At 42.5% G+C, this 16,915-nt stretch overlaps 1 protein-coding gene across 1 annotated transcript; it reads right to left on the bottom strand.

Annotated features, from left to right (window-relative positions):
* Positions 1–204: 204 nt before the first annotated feature.
* On the bottom strand, positions 205–16,419 carry SNTN (sentan, cilia apical structure protein). The gene is made up of 4 exons (XM_036867669.1): positions 16,310–16,419; positions 14,253–14,287; positions 5,919–6,057; positions 205–364 (listed from the first exon to the last, which is right to left on the bottom strand). The coding sequence occupies exons 1-4, from the start codon at positions 16,417–16,419 to the stop codon at positions 205–207; spliced, it is 444 nt and encodes a 147-aa protein (XP_036723564.1).
* Positions 16,420–16,915: the final 496 nt, after the last annotated feature.

The following is a 16,915-nucleotide window of genomic DNA, read 5'->3' as shown; positions in this document are numbered from 1 at the left end:
GACTATATTATTTAAACAGTTTTGAAGAGTATGCATAGACTTTTTAGTTACACTGGGGTTGAATATTAGCAATCAGAACCATCCTAGGCAACCCCAGGTGCATGATCAGTACCTTCAATTAATTAAAAATAAAATGAAAAAAAAATTCAATAATTTAATACTGTCTTTTGCCCTTAATTTGTCTAACTATATATTTAAAGCTGTTTATTGCATAATTTTTACACTCCGTATATTTTGTAGCAAATCTGACATTACAGTGATGCTTAATAGTAAGATCATGAAATCCTCAAAATCCAGCTTATTTTCTGTATGTTCGTTGAGTTCAGAAAGGAGGTCTTTGTATCTTGGTTTGGTTTCTTGTCCCGGTAAGCATAAAGAAGAAAAAGCAAAAAAACCAAATTCATCATGCCACCTCAGTTTTACAGATAATACGCAATAGTAAACATGCTATTAACAACACGTCAAGTTGCTACCATTGCTACTAGTTGAGCGCTGTATTAAATCTTTTCATGGGTTATCTCACTGAGTGCTCACAGTGACCTTATTGAATATGAACTATTATTTTCCCACCCTACAGAGGCAATGCCAGAGACTCAGTGAGAATGAAGTGATTTGCCCCAAGCTAGGCAGCCATGAGTGTGGAACCAGGATTCAGCGCATTGGCTACCTGATTCTGGAGCCCACACTCAACTGCTACCTCACTTCTCTACAGATACAGATACTGTTATGGTTTCAGAGTACAATCCCTTTGTTATTGGAGGTATCCACTATGTGCTCCACTGAGCATAAGATTATCAAGAAATATGGAAAAAAATACGCTAAAAGAAAATATGTGCTGTGGAAAATTGTTCAGCCCTAAGTTTGATCATGAATCAAACCCAACTTCATAGTCCTCAGCAACAGAGTGAAGGAAAACATGTGAAAACACCTAAATGGAGGGGATTTTCAGTTCCAGCCATAGCTCGTGACGTATCTTCCCAAGTGCATCAAAAACGTTAAGGTCATTTGATTCACTGCATTTAGTTTAACCCCAAACACTCATCCACGTGCTGGCTGCAAAAAAAGCCATCACAGCAATGACTAAGGCACTTTAAGAGTGATGATACATTCCTCTTACAGGCTTAGACCTTTCATGTTTCTCTAGGCTGTTCCTCAAGAGGTCACACCTACCAGTGAGGGTGAAAAGACCTGTGTCTGTCTCGCTCCAGGAAGAGCTGGAGATAAGACAGAAAGAGAAGCCCTTTACTAGCGTAAAGCACTCTTTGCTCAAAGGTCAGAGATGGCTGGAGGTCTTCCTCCTCTTTTTGCTGCATATTTTAAGACCACGGAGCTGGCGGAGGTCCAGACTTCTTGGGGCCTGACCCACCATCTTGCTTTTTATCTTCTTAGCAGTGCTTTTAGGTGCTCAGTTTTACTGTCTCTGACTGGCTATAGAGGGCTAAGTCAGATCCCCCAAATTATGTTTAGGCTTATGAGAAAGGACGTATTCCTTTCAGACCCAGGCCTCAGCCAGAAGGTCTGGCTCAGTCTACCAGAGAACCCTGTGTGAGGATTTAGGAGAAGGCCCAGTTAGCGATGGAGACTCTTATACTGTACCTGCCTTAGAGACTCTCACGGGGCAGAGCTGGGTGGTTGGTCCAAGACAGCATTCTTTTTTATCTAATTAATTAATTAATTAAATTTATTTTTGCTGTGCCGGCTCTTAGCTGTGGCAGGCGGGCTTGTTAGTTGTGGCATGCGGACTTAGCTGCAGCACGCATGCGGGATCTAGTTCCCCGACCAGGGATGGAACCCGGGCCCCCTGCATTGGGACCGCGGAGTCTTACCCGCTGGACCGCCAGGGAAGTCCCCCAAGACAGCATTCTGACATGACGCTCCATGTCTGCTCAGTGGAGGGAAGTTATCACCACTGAGACTGAGGATGCCAGGGATGAGCAGTCCCCTCAAGTCCCCTGAAATCAGTCTCTGCTCTCATCTGGAGGAGAGGGCGGCATTGCACCCTGGTCTGGCTGAGTCCGCTGCTAGCGATCCCAGAACGGCTGCCTTTCCCGGGTTTAGCCTACACTGAGGGACACGAGGCTGAAGGTGTCTTTCCCGGTGACTTTGGTTTTAATTCTTTTCCTCTGATGTCCTCAGAGGGATGGTGCATCACACCAGGATGATCCGTCTACTAGGTCCTCATTTTCACACTTGTTAAAAGCTCGCTGAGGTTTTGCCAGGTACACGCACAATTCTTTTTCTCTCTAGGATCTGTCATTTCTTTCGGCCTCTGATGTAAGCTGGTGATATAGGATTTGTTCTCCCACCCTCTCTGTAAAGACTCCCCAGAACTTTGGATCTCTTGTCTAATTCTGCCTGATGTTTCTGGCTGAAAATATAGCTTTTCTTAAAAAAATTATTTCAAAAATGATATGTGTTTAATATTGGACATTTAGAAAAAATAGGAGCATGTAAAAATAACCCTTTACCCCATTACCCAAAGATAGCTTACTATTATTAACATTTCTTACCAGTCATTTTTCTGTGTCTCACACTGTAGTACTCTGTCTCTTTCTCTCTCTCTCTCTTTCACACTCACAGACACACACACACACACCTTTTTTTAAAAATTTATTTTAATTAATTAATTAATTATTTAACATCTTTATTGGAGTATAATTGCTTTACAATGGTGTGTTAGTTTCTGCTGTATAACGAGTGAATCAGCTATACATATACATATATCCCCATATCCCCTCCCTCTTGTGTCTCCCTCCACCCTCCCTATCCCACCCCTCTACGTGGTCACAAAGCACCGAGCTGATCTTCCTGTGCTATGCGACTGCTTCCCACTAGCTGTCTATTTTACATTTGGTAGTATATATAAGTCCATGCTATTCTCTCACTTCATCGCAGCTTACCCTTCCCCCTCCCCATGTCCTCAAGCCCGTTCTCTATGTCTGCGTCTTTATTCCTCTCCTGCCCCTAGGTTCTTCAGAACCCTTTTTTTTTTTTTTTTAGATTCCATATATATGTGTCAGCATACAGTATTTATTTTTCTCCTTCTGACTTACTTCACTCTGTATGACTGTCTCTAAGTCCATCCACCTCACTACAAATAACTCAATTTCATTTCTTTTTATGGCCGAGTAATATTCCATTGTATATATGTGCCACATCTTCTTTACCCATTCATCTGTCGATGGACACTTAGGTTGCTTCCATGTCCTGGCTATTGTAAACAGTGTTGCAATGAACATTGAGGTACATGACTCTTTTTGAGTTATGGTTTTCTCAGGGTATATGCCCAGTAGAGGGATTGCTGGGTCATATGGCAGTTCTATTTTTAGTTTTTAAAGGAACCTCCATACTGTTCTCCATAGTGGCTGTATCAATTTACATTCCCACCAACAGTGCAAGACAGTTCCCTTTTCTCCACATCCTCTCCAGCATTTATTGTTTGTAGATTTTTTGATGATGGCCATTCTGACTGGTGTGAGGTGATACCTCATTGTGGTTTTGATTTGCATTTCTCCAATGATTAGTGATGTTGAGCATCCTTTCATGTGTTTGTTGGCAATCTGTATATCTTCTTTGGAGGAATGTCTGTTTAGGTCTTCTGCCCATTTTTGGATTGGGTTGTTTGTTTTTTTGATATTGAGCTGCATGAGCTGCCTGTAAATTTTGGAGATTAATCCTTTGTCAGTTGCTTCATTTGCAAATATTTTCTCCCATTCTGAGGGTTGTCTTTTCGTCTTGTTTATGGTTTCCTTTGCTGTGCAAAAGCTTTGAAGTTTCATTAGGTCCCATTTGTTTATTTTTGCTTTTATTTCCGTTTCTCTAGGAGGTGGCTCAAAAAGGATCTTGCCGCACACACTCCTTTTTAACTTTATTATGGAATAATTGACAAATATAATTGTATATATTTAAAGTGTACAGTGTGATGGTTTAATACACATGCGCTGTGGAATGATTACCAAGATCAAGATAATTAACACATCCGTCACCTCACAGAGTTAACTTGTGTGTGTGTGTGCGTGTGTGTGGGGAGAATGCCCAAGATCTACCTCAGTGACCTTCAAGCATGCAGTACCGTATTACTAGCTATAGTCACCATGCTGTGCATTAGAGCCTCAGAACTTATTCTTCTTAAAATTGGAAATTTGCACCCTCTGACCTGTACCATGCCACTTTCCCCTCCCCCTAGCTCCTGGCAACCACCAATCTATTCACTGTTTCTATGAAACAGGCTTTAAAAAAAAATCACTTACTTGTGGAATTAAAAAAAAAAAGCCGATTTCACACACACTCTTTTGAAACAATCATAGATTCACGGGAAGTTGTACCCTTGACCCAGATTCCCCCAGTGGGTGGCACCTTATTTAACTGTGGTAGGCTAAAACCGTATATATTTATATCTTAAAGGAACTATAATACTTCTCTTTTAACCGGCTCAGAATACACATAGAACCTGAGAGACTGTTTACTTTTAAGTTTTTTCTTGCTCAATCTACCATTAAATGTTGGTGGTTTAGGTTCTGTGTGAGGCCCTCCTTTTTTCTTATGCATTTTCCCTAGGCTAGTATTTTCCAAAGTTTGAACATGTACTGCCGGTAGAATGTAACACAATTTTAGGTGATGCAAGAATAAATATTAAATAAGAATGAACAGTCATCTATATTTTTTTTACTACCTTTCACTTTTACCCACTGAATTTACATTTAAAATGGTGATCAAGGCTCCTTATAAAATAATTTAAGTAGAGTGTTCTCTTAACAAGTTCTAAGTAAATTATAATACAGGCTATAGGCAGATATGGGGAAAATATTGAAGATGGTATTCAGGTGGCTGAGGTTTGAGAAAGATGCCTCTAGACGGTTTAGGTCACTCCCTTCTGTTCAGTAACCATGTTCATATGGCTCACTCTCACTGTTACAGCTCTCTATTCTGACCTTCCTGCTCACGTATCCTGTTGCTGTCCGAGTTTCTCCACTTGACAGTTTCAAGGACATCTTAAACTTGACACGTGCTAACAGAACTCATCACCTGCCCCCACCTCCCACCCCACCTCAAATCTGCTTATTCTCCAGCCTTCCTCTTCTCTGGAAATGGGACCACCACCCACTTCTTCCCACAGTCAGAACCGAGGTATCATTATTTGTCCCCCCTTGTTCTTCAGCCTTCATGGTTATCAGATCCCGTTCATTCCACCTTCCAGATGCCTCCCATATTTGCCACCTTAGTCCAAACCAACACCTTTTGTTTGGATTCCTTCCCCACAGCTCCCCTTTTCTTCGTTTCACTCCCCATCCCAACCATAGTCTCATCTCCTACTGCAGCAGGTGTCATTTCTTCGACCTGGATTTAGAAACTTCCCTGGCTTCCTCCTGCCCTCACGCTATGCCTCTGTAAGAAGTGGCTTCTCTCCACCTCCCCGGCCTCCTCTTCCACTGCTTCCTACTTCCCTCTCTCTTCTCACCAATACTTACTGGCCCTTGTAGGTCTTTGACACGCTTTATGCCAAATCCTCTGCTGGGAGTGCCATCATTCTCATCCCGCACGCACCCCGCCCCCGGTCCCTGCTCACTCTTGATCTTGTTCTTCAGATCTTAGCTATACCTTAATTTCCCAGGAGCTCTTTTTTGACCACCAAGCCCAAGATGGTCCCTCTGTTTTATTCTCTCACTGCATGTTCTACTCTTTCACGGTTCTCTATTTCTAATTACTTTTTCAGCACATCTCTCTACTCTGCTGCATTGTTAGCTTGTTCACTGCATTAACCCCAGTGCTCAGGTCACTTCCTGGCATAGGGTAGGTGTCCAATAAACATTTGTGGAATGAAGCAACATAATGGTGCCTTTGAGCTGGAGTTGTTGACTCTTCAGGCCAGCCGTTATGGCGTGGGCCCCTGTTTCTTGGTACCTGTTAGTTCTCTTACCTCTGTGAAATTCCTAAATTGGGTTTGCAGTAGGTTTTTGGCAGTAGCTTTCCCAAGTTTACCATCAGGGTCAGAAAAGTTTCTGAAAATCATAGCGGCAGTGGCGATGGCTTTTTCCAGATCTGAACCCTTGCGTAGAGCTGTGAGAGAAGAAATGTACAACTGTGTAGCCTAGGTTAGAAATGACCCTTCCCCAGACATGAGGCTCTACCTTCCAGGGGAACTTAGGGAACAGGGCTGGAAGGTTTGTGTCAATGTGATCCTGGCCTTGGGCTCTTTGCCACCTATCTGGGAGTGGGACATGGGGGTTTCTGATCCTTGATCTTTAAACAATGGAGAACAAAAGTCCCTCAGTAGTAATTAGAATTAGTAGAATTAGGATGAGATTTATCACCCTCTTCCCCTGTGACCTTGGGAAAACACCTGACCTCTCTAAGCCTTGGTCTTCCGATGTGTAATTTCATTCAGTTATTCAACAAATATTTATAGAGTATCTACTGTGTGCTTGGCTCAGTCCCTGGCATTAAGGATACATCATTGAATAAGACAAAGTCCTGCTCTTGTGGAGTCTATATTCTGTGTCAGATAGAGCATCACCACATGCCAGTGTGATAAAGGAGAATGACATCCAGGACAAGTCCTTTGATACCATGGTAGACAAGGGATCTCTTTGAATCATGGCCTCAATCACAGTGATCTAGCTGGTTTCTCTGATTTAAATTCCTTGAAAGGCTGGTACTAGCTCAGTCCCTTCCAGTGGGTAGCACACAGTGAACTCTGAGAACTGCACAAAGGACAGTGAAGAAATTCTTATCCTCTCTGTTCTCTCAGTCCCCAATATATCCCCTATTATAGAACTTTTCCTGCTTTACAGTTATTGCATGTTTAATCATCTTTCTCTCTAACTAGAATACAAGCTCCATGAGGCCACAGATCATAGCTTTTTTTATCACTATATTCCCAGTGACCAGCACAAATGCCTGCTATGAAGTAGGTGCCAGTAAATGCTGTTGGATGAATGAATAGGAAGAAGAGAAAAGAAAAACAAAATCCAACAGCTTTCTGCCCAGGTAAAGTGCAACAATCATGGATTCAAAGAAAGATGATCAGTCAGATATTTGTGACTTTTGTATCGAGCACTTACTGTGTTTCTGGTACTTTCTGAGCTGTTCAGCACATGGAAGTGACACAACCAGATGTGGCCTCTGCCCTCATCTATATTACAATCTAGTGGGGTAATAAATAATAATCAAGAGGATATGTGTGTATACATATATTTGTTTTATACATATTTGATAATTATTTATTTCTCCATATACACATATATTATGCATATTTGCAACTTGTATGAGGCAAAGAAGGTATAGAAACAGAAGAAATAGAAAATTACAGAGTGGGTCTCAGAGGAAAAGTACTGAGATAGGTTGTCTTGGAGGCATCTATTATATAAGTAGATTAATTTTTAAGCTAAGACCAATACGGTGGGAAGGACCTGCCATCTAAAGGGTGGGGTGGGTCAGCCTGGGATTAGGGTTGTGTTGAGTGTTCCAGGCTCAGGGAACAGCATATGTGAAGGCTCAGATCAGGAGCCTGGCACATTGGAGGAGCTGAAAGGAGACAGTTGTGGCTGGATTCTAGAAGCTGAAAGGGTGTTTCATTAGAAAGGTTGGCAGGGGCTAGACAATGCAGGGCTCCTAGGTTGTGGAAAGGAATCAGGATTTTCCATCACATGTACAGAGAAGGCTTTAAAAGATTTTAAGCATTTAGTTGTTTTTTTTTTTTTAATTAAAGTTCAATACACAACATGGTTAATCAACTATACCCCAATATAAAATAAAAATTAAAAATAAAGTTAGATGGAATGACAAGAGTTAAGAGGAATGGATGAAGGGAAGAAAACTGTGGACCTTCTCAGTTTTTACTGTATCTCTGAACAGGACTCCGACTAAATGGTAAATTGTGTATATAAACATCTGCCAAAGCATTCTAATCAATGTGTTGGCCTCTCTCTCTCTTGCATGAGGAAATGTGCGTCCTCTCCATCCCCCTATGTCATTTCACCCACAATTAGGCCGAAGCTTGAGGCATTCGGACTTCCTGGTCCCACAAATGGATAACTCTTTTTTGCCCCTCACTCAAGAGTACCCACTTATTTGCTCCAAGCTAGAGCAAGTCAAGGACGTGTGTGTAAGCAGCAATCTGGTTGGGATAGAAAGTTGGAGCTGCCATTTATTGTGCATCTACTGTGTGCCAGATACTTTAATAAATTGTATATTTACTTCTCATAACCACCATAGGGATTATTATACCATTTAAATTTTTATTGTGTTTTTAAACTTTTAATTTTGATATGATTATAAATTTACAGGAAATTGCCAATAAATATGCAAAAACAATGTCCTGCACCGGTTCCCCCAAGAAACATCTTGCATAATTACAGTATAACATCCAAAGCAAGAAACTGACATTGATACGATCCACAGTTTGTTCAGATTTTACCAGTTACATATGCACTCATCCGGTGTGTGTGTGTGTGTGTGTGTGTGTGGTTCTAGGCAATGTTACCAAATGTGTACCTTTGTGTAACTATCACCACAATCAATATACAGAACTGTACCACCAACACAAGATTCTCTCATAGTAACCCTTTATAGTTACAGCCAATCTTTCTACCTGCCCCCTCCCCCACCCCTAACCCCTGGCAATCATTAATCTGTTCTCCATCTTCATATGTTATGAAACAACAAATGTTCTGTGAATGGAATCCTACAGAAGTTCTCTAAGAATGGCTTTTTAAACTCAGCATCATTCCCTTGAGTTTTTTTTTTTCTGTTTTTATTTTTTTATTGGGGTATAGTTGCTTTACAATGTTGTGGTTCCCTTGCGTTTTTTTAAAAAAATAAATTTATTTATTTATTTATTTGATTTTTGACTGTGTTGGGTCTCTGTTGCTGTGAGCATGTTTTCTCTAGTTGCAGCGAGCAGAGCTACTCTTCGTTGTGGTGGGCGGGCTTCTCATTGTCGTGGCTTCTCTTGTTGCGGACCATGGGCTCTACGTGTGGGGGCTTCAGTAGTTTGGGCACGCAGGCTCAGTAGTTGTGGCTCACGGGCTCTAGAGTGCAGGCTCAGTAGTTGTGGCACACAGGCTTAGTTGCTCTGCGGCATGTGGGATCTTCCTGGACCAGGGCTCGAACCCATGTCTCCTGCATTGGCAGGAGGATTCTTAACCATTTCGCCACCAGGGAAGCCCCTCCCTTGCGTTTTTTCCAAGTTGTTGCACGTATTGATGGTATTTTCCTTTTCATTGAGTAGTATTCCATGATATGAAAGTACCACATTCACCACGGAAGGATATTTGAGATGTTTACAGTTTTGACTATTTTAGTCCCCTTCCCACATAAAGTTTAGAATAAGTTTGTCTGTTTTTTTTAAAAAACAACTTGAATTTTGTGATATTTCATTAAACTTACAGAGCAACTTGGGGAGAACTGATATCTACTATGTTGACTCTTCCAACCCATGAACACAGTACGTCTCTCCATGATTATACCATCCCATAGATGAAGAAAGGATAGGATCTTGCTGAGGACACATTAATAAGTGGCAGAGCTTGAATTTGAATCCATGTTGAAAACATAAGCCTCATGAAGATAGGAATGTTTTGCCTGTCTTCTCTTCTGTGGAAACTTCAGCACTTAGAACAGTGCCTAGGATCTAGGAGGTGCTTCACAAATATCTGTCGAATCAATGTCTGCAGAATCTGCATCCTTAGCTTCTTACTCCTTGATTTCCTCTTCGGTCTCTGATCCTCAGTCATCCTGACCTGTGGCTTCCGTCTGCTAGTCCAGTGGCTGGTCCTCCATCTAGACTACTCTCCCAGACTCAGAAAGTTCCCTGCTTCTTTGCACTCAATTTTTAGCTCTTTTCCCTCCTATCCTTATCCACCTCTTCCCTTCATTTCTGCCACATCCTGAAACCCACATTTAAAATGGGGATTTTTTTGGCTTCCCTGGTGGTGCAGTGGTTGGAAGTCCACATGCCAATGCAGGGGACACGGGTTCAAGCCCTGGTCCGGGAAGATCCCACATGCTGCGAAGCAACTGCGCCCGTGTGCCACAACTACTGAGCCTGCGCTCTAGAGCCCGTGCTCTGCAACAGGAGAGGCCACCGCAATGAGAAGCCCACGCACCGCAACAAAGAGTGGCCCCTGCTCGCTGCAACTAGAGAAAGTCCGCATGCAGCAACAAAGACCCAACGCAGCCAGAAATAAATAAATAAAATAAATAAATTTAAAAAATAAAAATAAAAAGTAAAATTGGGATTTTTTTCCTCAATTACCCAAGATTTTCCTGCTCATCAAAAACAAGGAGATGGCTTATTTCTTTTAGCTCATGTCTCCCTTTCCTGGGAGGTGGGGTTGAGGTGGTGAGGAGCTGTATGGTGGTAACTTGGCATTGACGTGGCTAAAGAATAAACTCTGTTTATAAATAGTCTTGTTTTTAAGAAGCAAAGTGCTTAGAAGAAACACCTTAATTCCTTCGGAGGTAAATATCCCTTCTGTAACTTTTACCAGTTGATTTATTTATTCATAACCCAGAATAACTAGACAGGGCTTTAGTATGGGTTGTTCTACTGGGTCTGAGACTTCTCATGGGGGACAGTAATCTCTTCCTCTCCTGGCTGTGCCCTTCTGGAAAGGAACGGGTGAGCTTCCAGGCTGTGAGTGAGCTTGCAAGTAATGATAGACACCTTTCTTGTTTACTGTGTGCCAGATGCCTTTCAAACATAAGCTTATTTAATGCTTCATAAACCCAGAAAGGTAGGTACTATTTGTGTCTCTATTTTACATGTTGGAAACTGACACATGGAGAGATTAAGAATCTTAAGGTCACATTGCTGCCAGGTGGCAGGGGAAAGATTCGAAAGTCTGTCTGCCTTCAAAGGCCATAGAAAGATCTGCCACTTTGGAATAACTCCTTTTAAGAGCATCTCCATGGAGGCTGTGGAACCAGACATTTCCCAGTCCTCTGATGAAGTTCAGGTCTGACTGCTCTCTAAATGGGGACTCCATCTGGACTAGCCCACTTCTCTTCCCTCTCCTCCATTCATTTTAACACAGCATGCATTTTCCCTGACTATAAAATAACATATGCTCGTGGTAAAAACCGAACTAGAAAAAAATTTAAAATAAAAGATAAAAACGAGCTCCGGTTATCCTACCGATACTGATGAGACTTTGTGAGGCGTTTTTTGGTTTCCTCTTTTTATGGTTGGGTTCTTCCCTTAATAAACTCAGCGTGTTGCCTCCTAACTCCTGCCCTGTCTGCCTCACAGAGTTGTGAGCGAATATGTGAAAGCCTATTGTAAAGGGCGAAGTGCCATTAAAAATGCAAAGGATTGATGTTTCTTTTTGGGTGTCTTTTATGGCCTCTCTTGCCTTTGGAATGGGGGTGGGGGGAGTGTGTTAATCTAGGCACTTCATGTCCACATTTCCTCCTAGCTCCTACCTCACTTTTTATGCTTTAATAATACTAAACTGTCTGCAGCTCCTTACACACTCCGTCCTCCCAGCAAGTACTTATTGCCGGGCCTTGTCCTAGTTCTGGGGAGAGAGCAGTGAGCCACGTTAAGAGAACAACTCCTTGGTTCCTGGAGCTTTTGCATCGTGATGGACGATTATGGAGCCCACGCTCTGTATGCTGCCACTTCTTTACGGGAGGCATATGATTTGACTCATTTAATTCTTACATCAGTCCTCCGAGGTGGGTTCCAGTATCATCTCCACTTTATAGATGAGGAAACTGAAGCACAGAGAGGTTAAATAGCTTGCTCAAGGTCACACAGTCAGTCTGGTTCCTCACCGTGACACATGCTGCCTCTAGATCTTGCTTTTCAGGCAGTGTATCCTGCAGGATTCTTTCCCAAACCCTGGGATACGGCTACCTGCCCCTCCTTTGTGCTTCTCGACTTCCCTAAACATAAGCTTGTCATAACCTTCAGACTGTAACACTGTTTATCTGTCTCAATTACCTTCTAGATCAGTGCTGTCCAAAAGAAATGTAATACCAGCCCGAATTATAATGAAATTTTTTCTAAGTAGCCACATTAAAAAAGTAAAATGATGCAGATAAAATTATTTTAGAAATATATTATTTAACCCAATTTATCAAAATATCATTTCAGCATGTGATCAACATGAACAAATTATTCAGATATGTTACACTTTTTCTTACTAAGTCTCTTAAATCTGTCATATATTTTACACTTACAGCACAATTCGATTCAAACTAACCACACTTTAAGTGTTCCATATCCACAGGTGGCTAGTGGCTACCATATTGGACAGTGCAGCTCTAGGCTGTATGTTCCCTGAGGGCAGTCACTGCATCTTATTTATCATTGCATTCATTCCCAGGCCCTGGCACGTTGTAGGCCTTAGCATAGACGTGTGCTGAACTGAGCTGACTTGAACTTAGAACAATCCCTGCCTCTTTCTCCTCACCTGCCCTGGAAAGTGGAACCTAAAATGTGAAACATTTCATCTAGTGAGTTCCTAACACTTTAGTGTAGTAGAAACACAAACCTCAGTACAGCAAAGTGTCAGAATCACCTCATTTTAGAACTTCTCTTAATATTAGTTATTTTTTCAAAGGAAGAAGTGAAGACCTACAGGAGAAACGTGGTTTTTCCCAGTATGCATCAGTCGTACATGGCAGAACTCAAAATTAGATCTCTTCTGTTTTCTTGCTAGATTGATAGTTTCCCCAATATTCTAGCACTTTTCAAACTTTTCCACTATAAAACTACTTTGGATGCTACAGGCAAATATGTACTCAACACCCATTTCTATCCACCTCCCCCAAGAGATCAAGGGCATAAGCCCAAACAGCCAGAAGTGAAAACGTGGGTTGGTACTGACTTCTATTCCATGATCTAGCCCTGCTTGATTTCAGTGAATAACACTTAAAATTACCATTGAATAAAATACATTCTGGCAAGGTGAGCCATATTTATCCTGTGTTTTCTTAAGGCATGGGAATAAATGTGGCCCAATTGTCCACTGGAAGGAGTCTGGTGCCAGGAATGATGTGTGTGTGTGTGTGTGTGTATTGGTGGGCAGTGTGGATGATAGAGAGTTACACTCCCCCCTCAGCCTCCCAGAGGGGGCTGTTATATGAGAAATGTCATGGATATTTATCATGTCATGGACATGATATTTTGTCATTGACATTATCAAAAGTGCCTGAAATTGTGAAACAGAAATCATGGGTCTCTTGTGTTGTGATAGTGTAACAATAATATTCTCACCAAGTTGAAGATTTATTTAAATAGAAATATAAAGCATCTCCTCTGGAGACATAGACCAGCCATCTAGGAGGAAAAATAACTGCAATATAGTAGAATCCAGCTGTGCTTGTTACTCTATAAAGAAGCCACATGTTTTGGAATAAGATAATGATCCCAGTATATGAGTGTATTTTTTCTTATATTGTTATTTCCATGACAGTATTGTTGGCTCTAAAGATATTTTACCTATAAAATGGAGTGCTGAGGGCAAATGTTTACACCTTGGGAGTTTGCCACACTATGTTTTGCTCAATCAACAGAGGCAGTTGGGGACTGATTGCACCCTGAATACCACTGAAGGTTTATGAGTCCGATGCTGATGGTCTTGCTCTGGACACACTGAGGATACTGCCCATGGAGGGCCAACTGGCCATGGTGGGATGAACACTGAATTAGGAGTCAGGGATCCATGCTCCTATTATAGCTGGGCCTTTAAATTTGGGTGAGCTAATTCCTATCACTGGACCTCAATTCCCAAATGTTTAAAAAGAACATCAGGGACTTCCCTGATGGCGCAGTGGTTAAGAATCCGCCTACCAATGCAGGGGACACAGGTTCGAGCCCTGGTCTGGGAAGATCCCACATGCCGAGGAGCAACTAAGCCTGTGTGCCACAAGTAGTAAGCCTGCGCTCTACAGCTCGCAAGCCACAACAATTGGAGGCTGCATGCCTAGAGCCCATGCTCCACAACAAAGGGAAGCCACCGCAATGAGAAGCCTGCACACCGCAAGGAAGAGTAGCCCCCGCTCGCCGCAACTAGAGAGAGCCCGCACGCAGCAACAAAGACCCAACGCAGCCAAAAATAAATAAATAAATAAATTTATAAAAAAATAAAAATAAGAATAAAAAGAACATCATAAATGCTTGATGATTTATCTACAAGCTCTCTTACATCGTTGGCGTTCTTTGGTGTCCTATTATTTTTAACTCTTGGCATGCTCTCATGGTAGAGAAGAAACACAGACGTCTCTGTCACCCCAGGCCTTACCTTTTATTGAAGCCAGTTGTTTGGATATTGAAATGCTGCCAACAAAATGATAGAAACATAATGATTCTGGGAGTTTGGGTATTGATATCAGCATCTAAAGTAGAGCAATATAATGATTTAAAAATTAATTTATTTTCAGTAAATCTGCCCTGAGTGTTCTGGTGGAGCTGCCATCTGTCTTTCAAAATCCTTTCTCCCCTTGTCACATGGTAAAGAAGTACAGTACTTGGCAATGGCTGGCCCACATATCCTAGCCTTTTGTGTAGCCTTTTGTGACCATATGACCAAATGCCCTCCAATGGAAAAGGAGCAGAAGAGAAGTGGTCGCCTTCTACGCAGCCTCTTCCGTGCCCTTTCCTGTTTCCAGCCAGTTAACACAGAAATTATCAGGAGTACTCTGGAAGCCGCATCTTGAAGCCACAAGCCACATCAGCCTGTGTCCCTACATGGTGGCATGGAGTAAAACTGCCGCCAACCTGGAACCCTGACTCCGAACTGTCACATGAAAAAGAAAAAAATAACTTCTTGCTCTGTAAAAGACTAAGGATTTGAAGTGTATTTGTTCCAGCAGCTTAGCCTGCCTAAGAATCTACGTACTGTGCTAGGGGCTGGGGACGCATCAGTGAATGATTGAGATGTTCCCACACTCTTGGGGCTTAGAGTCTAGTGCAGAAGGCAGATGTTCAACCTGTGATTCAATACAGAGCAATGGCAGAGCGCATACAGAGGGCAGGGAAGGACTAACCCAGTCTGCAGGTCAGGGTAATGGTATTTTATCCGAACCAAATGAATCATTAGGTGACGAAGGAGGAAGAGTGTTCCAAGCAGAGGGAAGAGTGTGTGCTGAGCCCCGGAAGCGGGAGAAAGCATGGCAAGATTGAAGAACCAGAGGAAGAACAGTGTGGCTGGAACATGGAGAGGGAAGGAGATAGCGGTGGAAGAGGAGGCTGCAGTCAAGGGTCAGGACCAGAGCACTTGGAGTGAGCCTTAGGATGGACCCAGGTTGTTAACCTAAGGGTGGTGGGAAGGAAAGGGGCAGCATGATCAGATTTGCATTTGGGGAAGTTATTCCACCTGATATATGGGAAGGAGAGTGGAAAGGGACCAGATGGGAGGCAGGGAGATGGACCTTGCTGCTCCCTTATAAAAAGCAAACAACATCTGCTTGACACTTCAACCCCCAGTGGCTGGAGTGGTTTGGAGAAAGCCAGTAAGAACAGTAGAACTTGGTCATATCTTTGACAGCTCTTTAAAGGGAACTTTTGGGTTCGAGATCTGGTTTGGCACTAACTAGTCAAGAGATCGTGACCTTTGGGGGCCTCATTTTTCTTCCTTGTGAAGTTAGGAAGCTGGACTCTATGATACCTTGGACCTTTTACGGTCTTCTCCATGAGCTACTCCTAATTTTCTAAGAATGCACCCTTATTACCTTTCTGCACCCTTATTATCTCCTTCATAGGATAAAGGATGTGCACTTTATCCTACGTACACTTTACACGACGTACACTTGCAATATGGCTCGTGTTATTTTCTTTTGCCACGATCTCCTCCATCAGAGCGTGAGGCCCTTGACAGCAAGAGTTCTGCAGATTCTCCATATCTCCTACCCCTGGCCCCGCAGAATACCTGGCACCTGTCAAGTGTTCAAAAAGTTTTTTGAACTAAAGCAGGTCCCCTAAAGGGAATTACGTAAGGAAGAATATTTCTCATTTATTAGGCATAATTTCACACATTTGCATGATCCAAAACCATTTCCCTCTCTCATGGATAATTTGAAAGAATATGTCATACCGTTAAAAACATTACCAATTTTGATTTACAAATGTTTTTCAAGAGGCAGTCAAAGACATTTGTGTTAATTGTATCACTTTTTCAGTTTGCAATCAAAGCTGCAAATTTGTTCTCTTTAATTTTCCAACTCAATTGAAAGCAGGATTGAGGTGGGTAACAGGCACCAAACTGGCACCATTTGGGCTACCAAGTTGTAGCCATGAACTCTGGAAATAGACCTGCAAGCTTAAATGAAACTCGATAAAGGAGAGCCAAGCGCCACTGACCTTCTGGGCATTGTCCTAGGTGCTAAAGTAGATGTTGCAGCTGCAGAAGGATTGGGCTCCCCTTCCAAGTGGAGTGCTTGGTCCTGGGTACTGTGCATACAGCCACACATACTGTGGTCTCCTGTTGTGTGTCGGCCCTTCCTAAGTGACAGTTACTTGCCCACTGTTACTATTGTCATTCGTTCCATGGCAACTATACAGTGGCCCTTGTAGAAGAGCCTTTCCCTAGTGTTATTTGCAGGCAGACATTAAACCAGTTATGCAGTCAACAAATATTTGAGTGTCTGCTGTGGGCCAGACACCGTACAAGGTACTGGGGACACAACAGTGAGAAAACTCAGACATGGACTTTGATCCCAGGGAGCTTCGTGGTCAAGGCTGATATTAATCACATAATCACAAAAGAAGTCACCCCTGTGACAATACCGTGCAAGGGGGATGCTATGAGTTTGGTGTCAGTCAGGGAGGTGAGGGAGACATCCCTGGGGAGGTGATGTGTGATGCCGAGAAGGAAGGAATGAAGTAGGTGAAAGGGCAAGGGATCCACATGGTAGGCAGATGGAACAGCCTGTGGGAAACCCAGTGGCAGGAGGGAGTGTGGTGATC

The sequence above is a fragment of the Balaenoptera musculus genome, chromosome 11 (genome assembly GCF_009873245.2).
Source record: "Balaenoptera musculus isolate JJ_BM4_2016_0621 chromosome 11, mBalMus1.pri.v3, whole genome shotgun sequence".
Lineage (NCBI taxonomy): Eukaryota > Metazoa > Chordata > Mammalia > Artiodactyla > Balaenopteridae > Balaenoptera > Balaenoptera musculus.
This window is presented reverse-complemented; position numbering and strand designations above follow the sequence as displayed.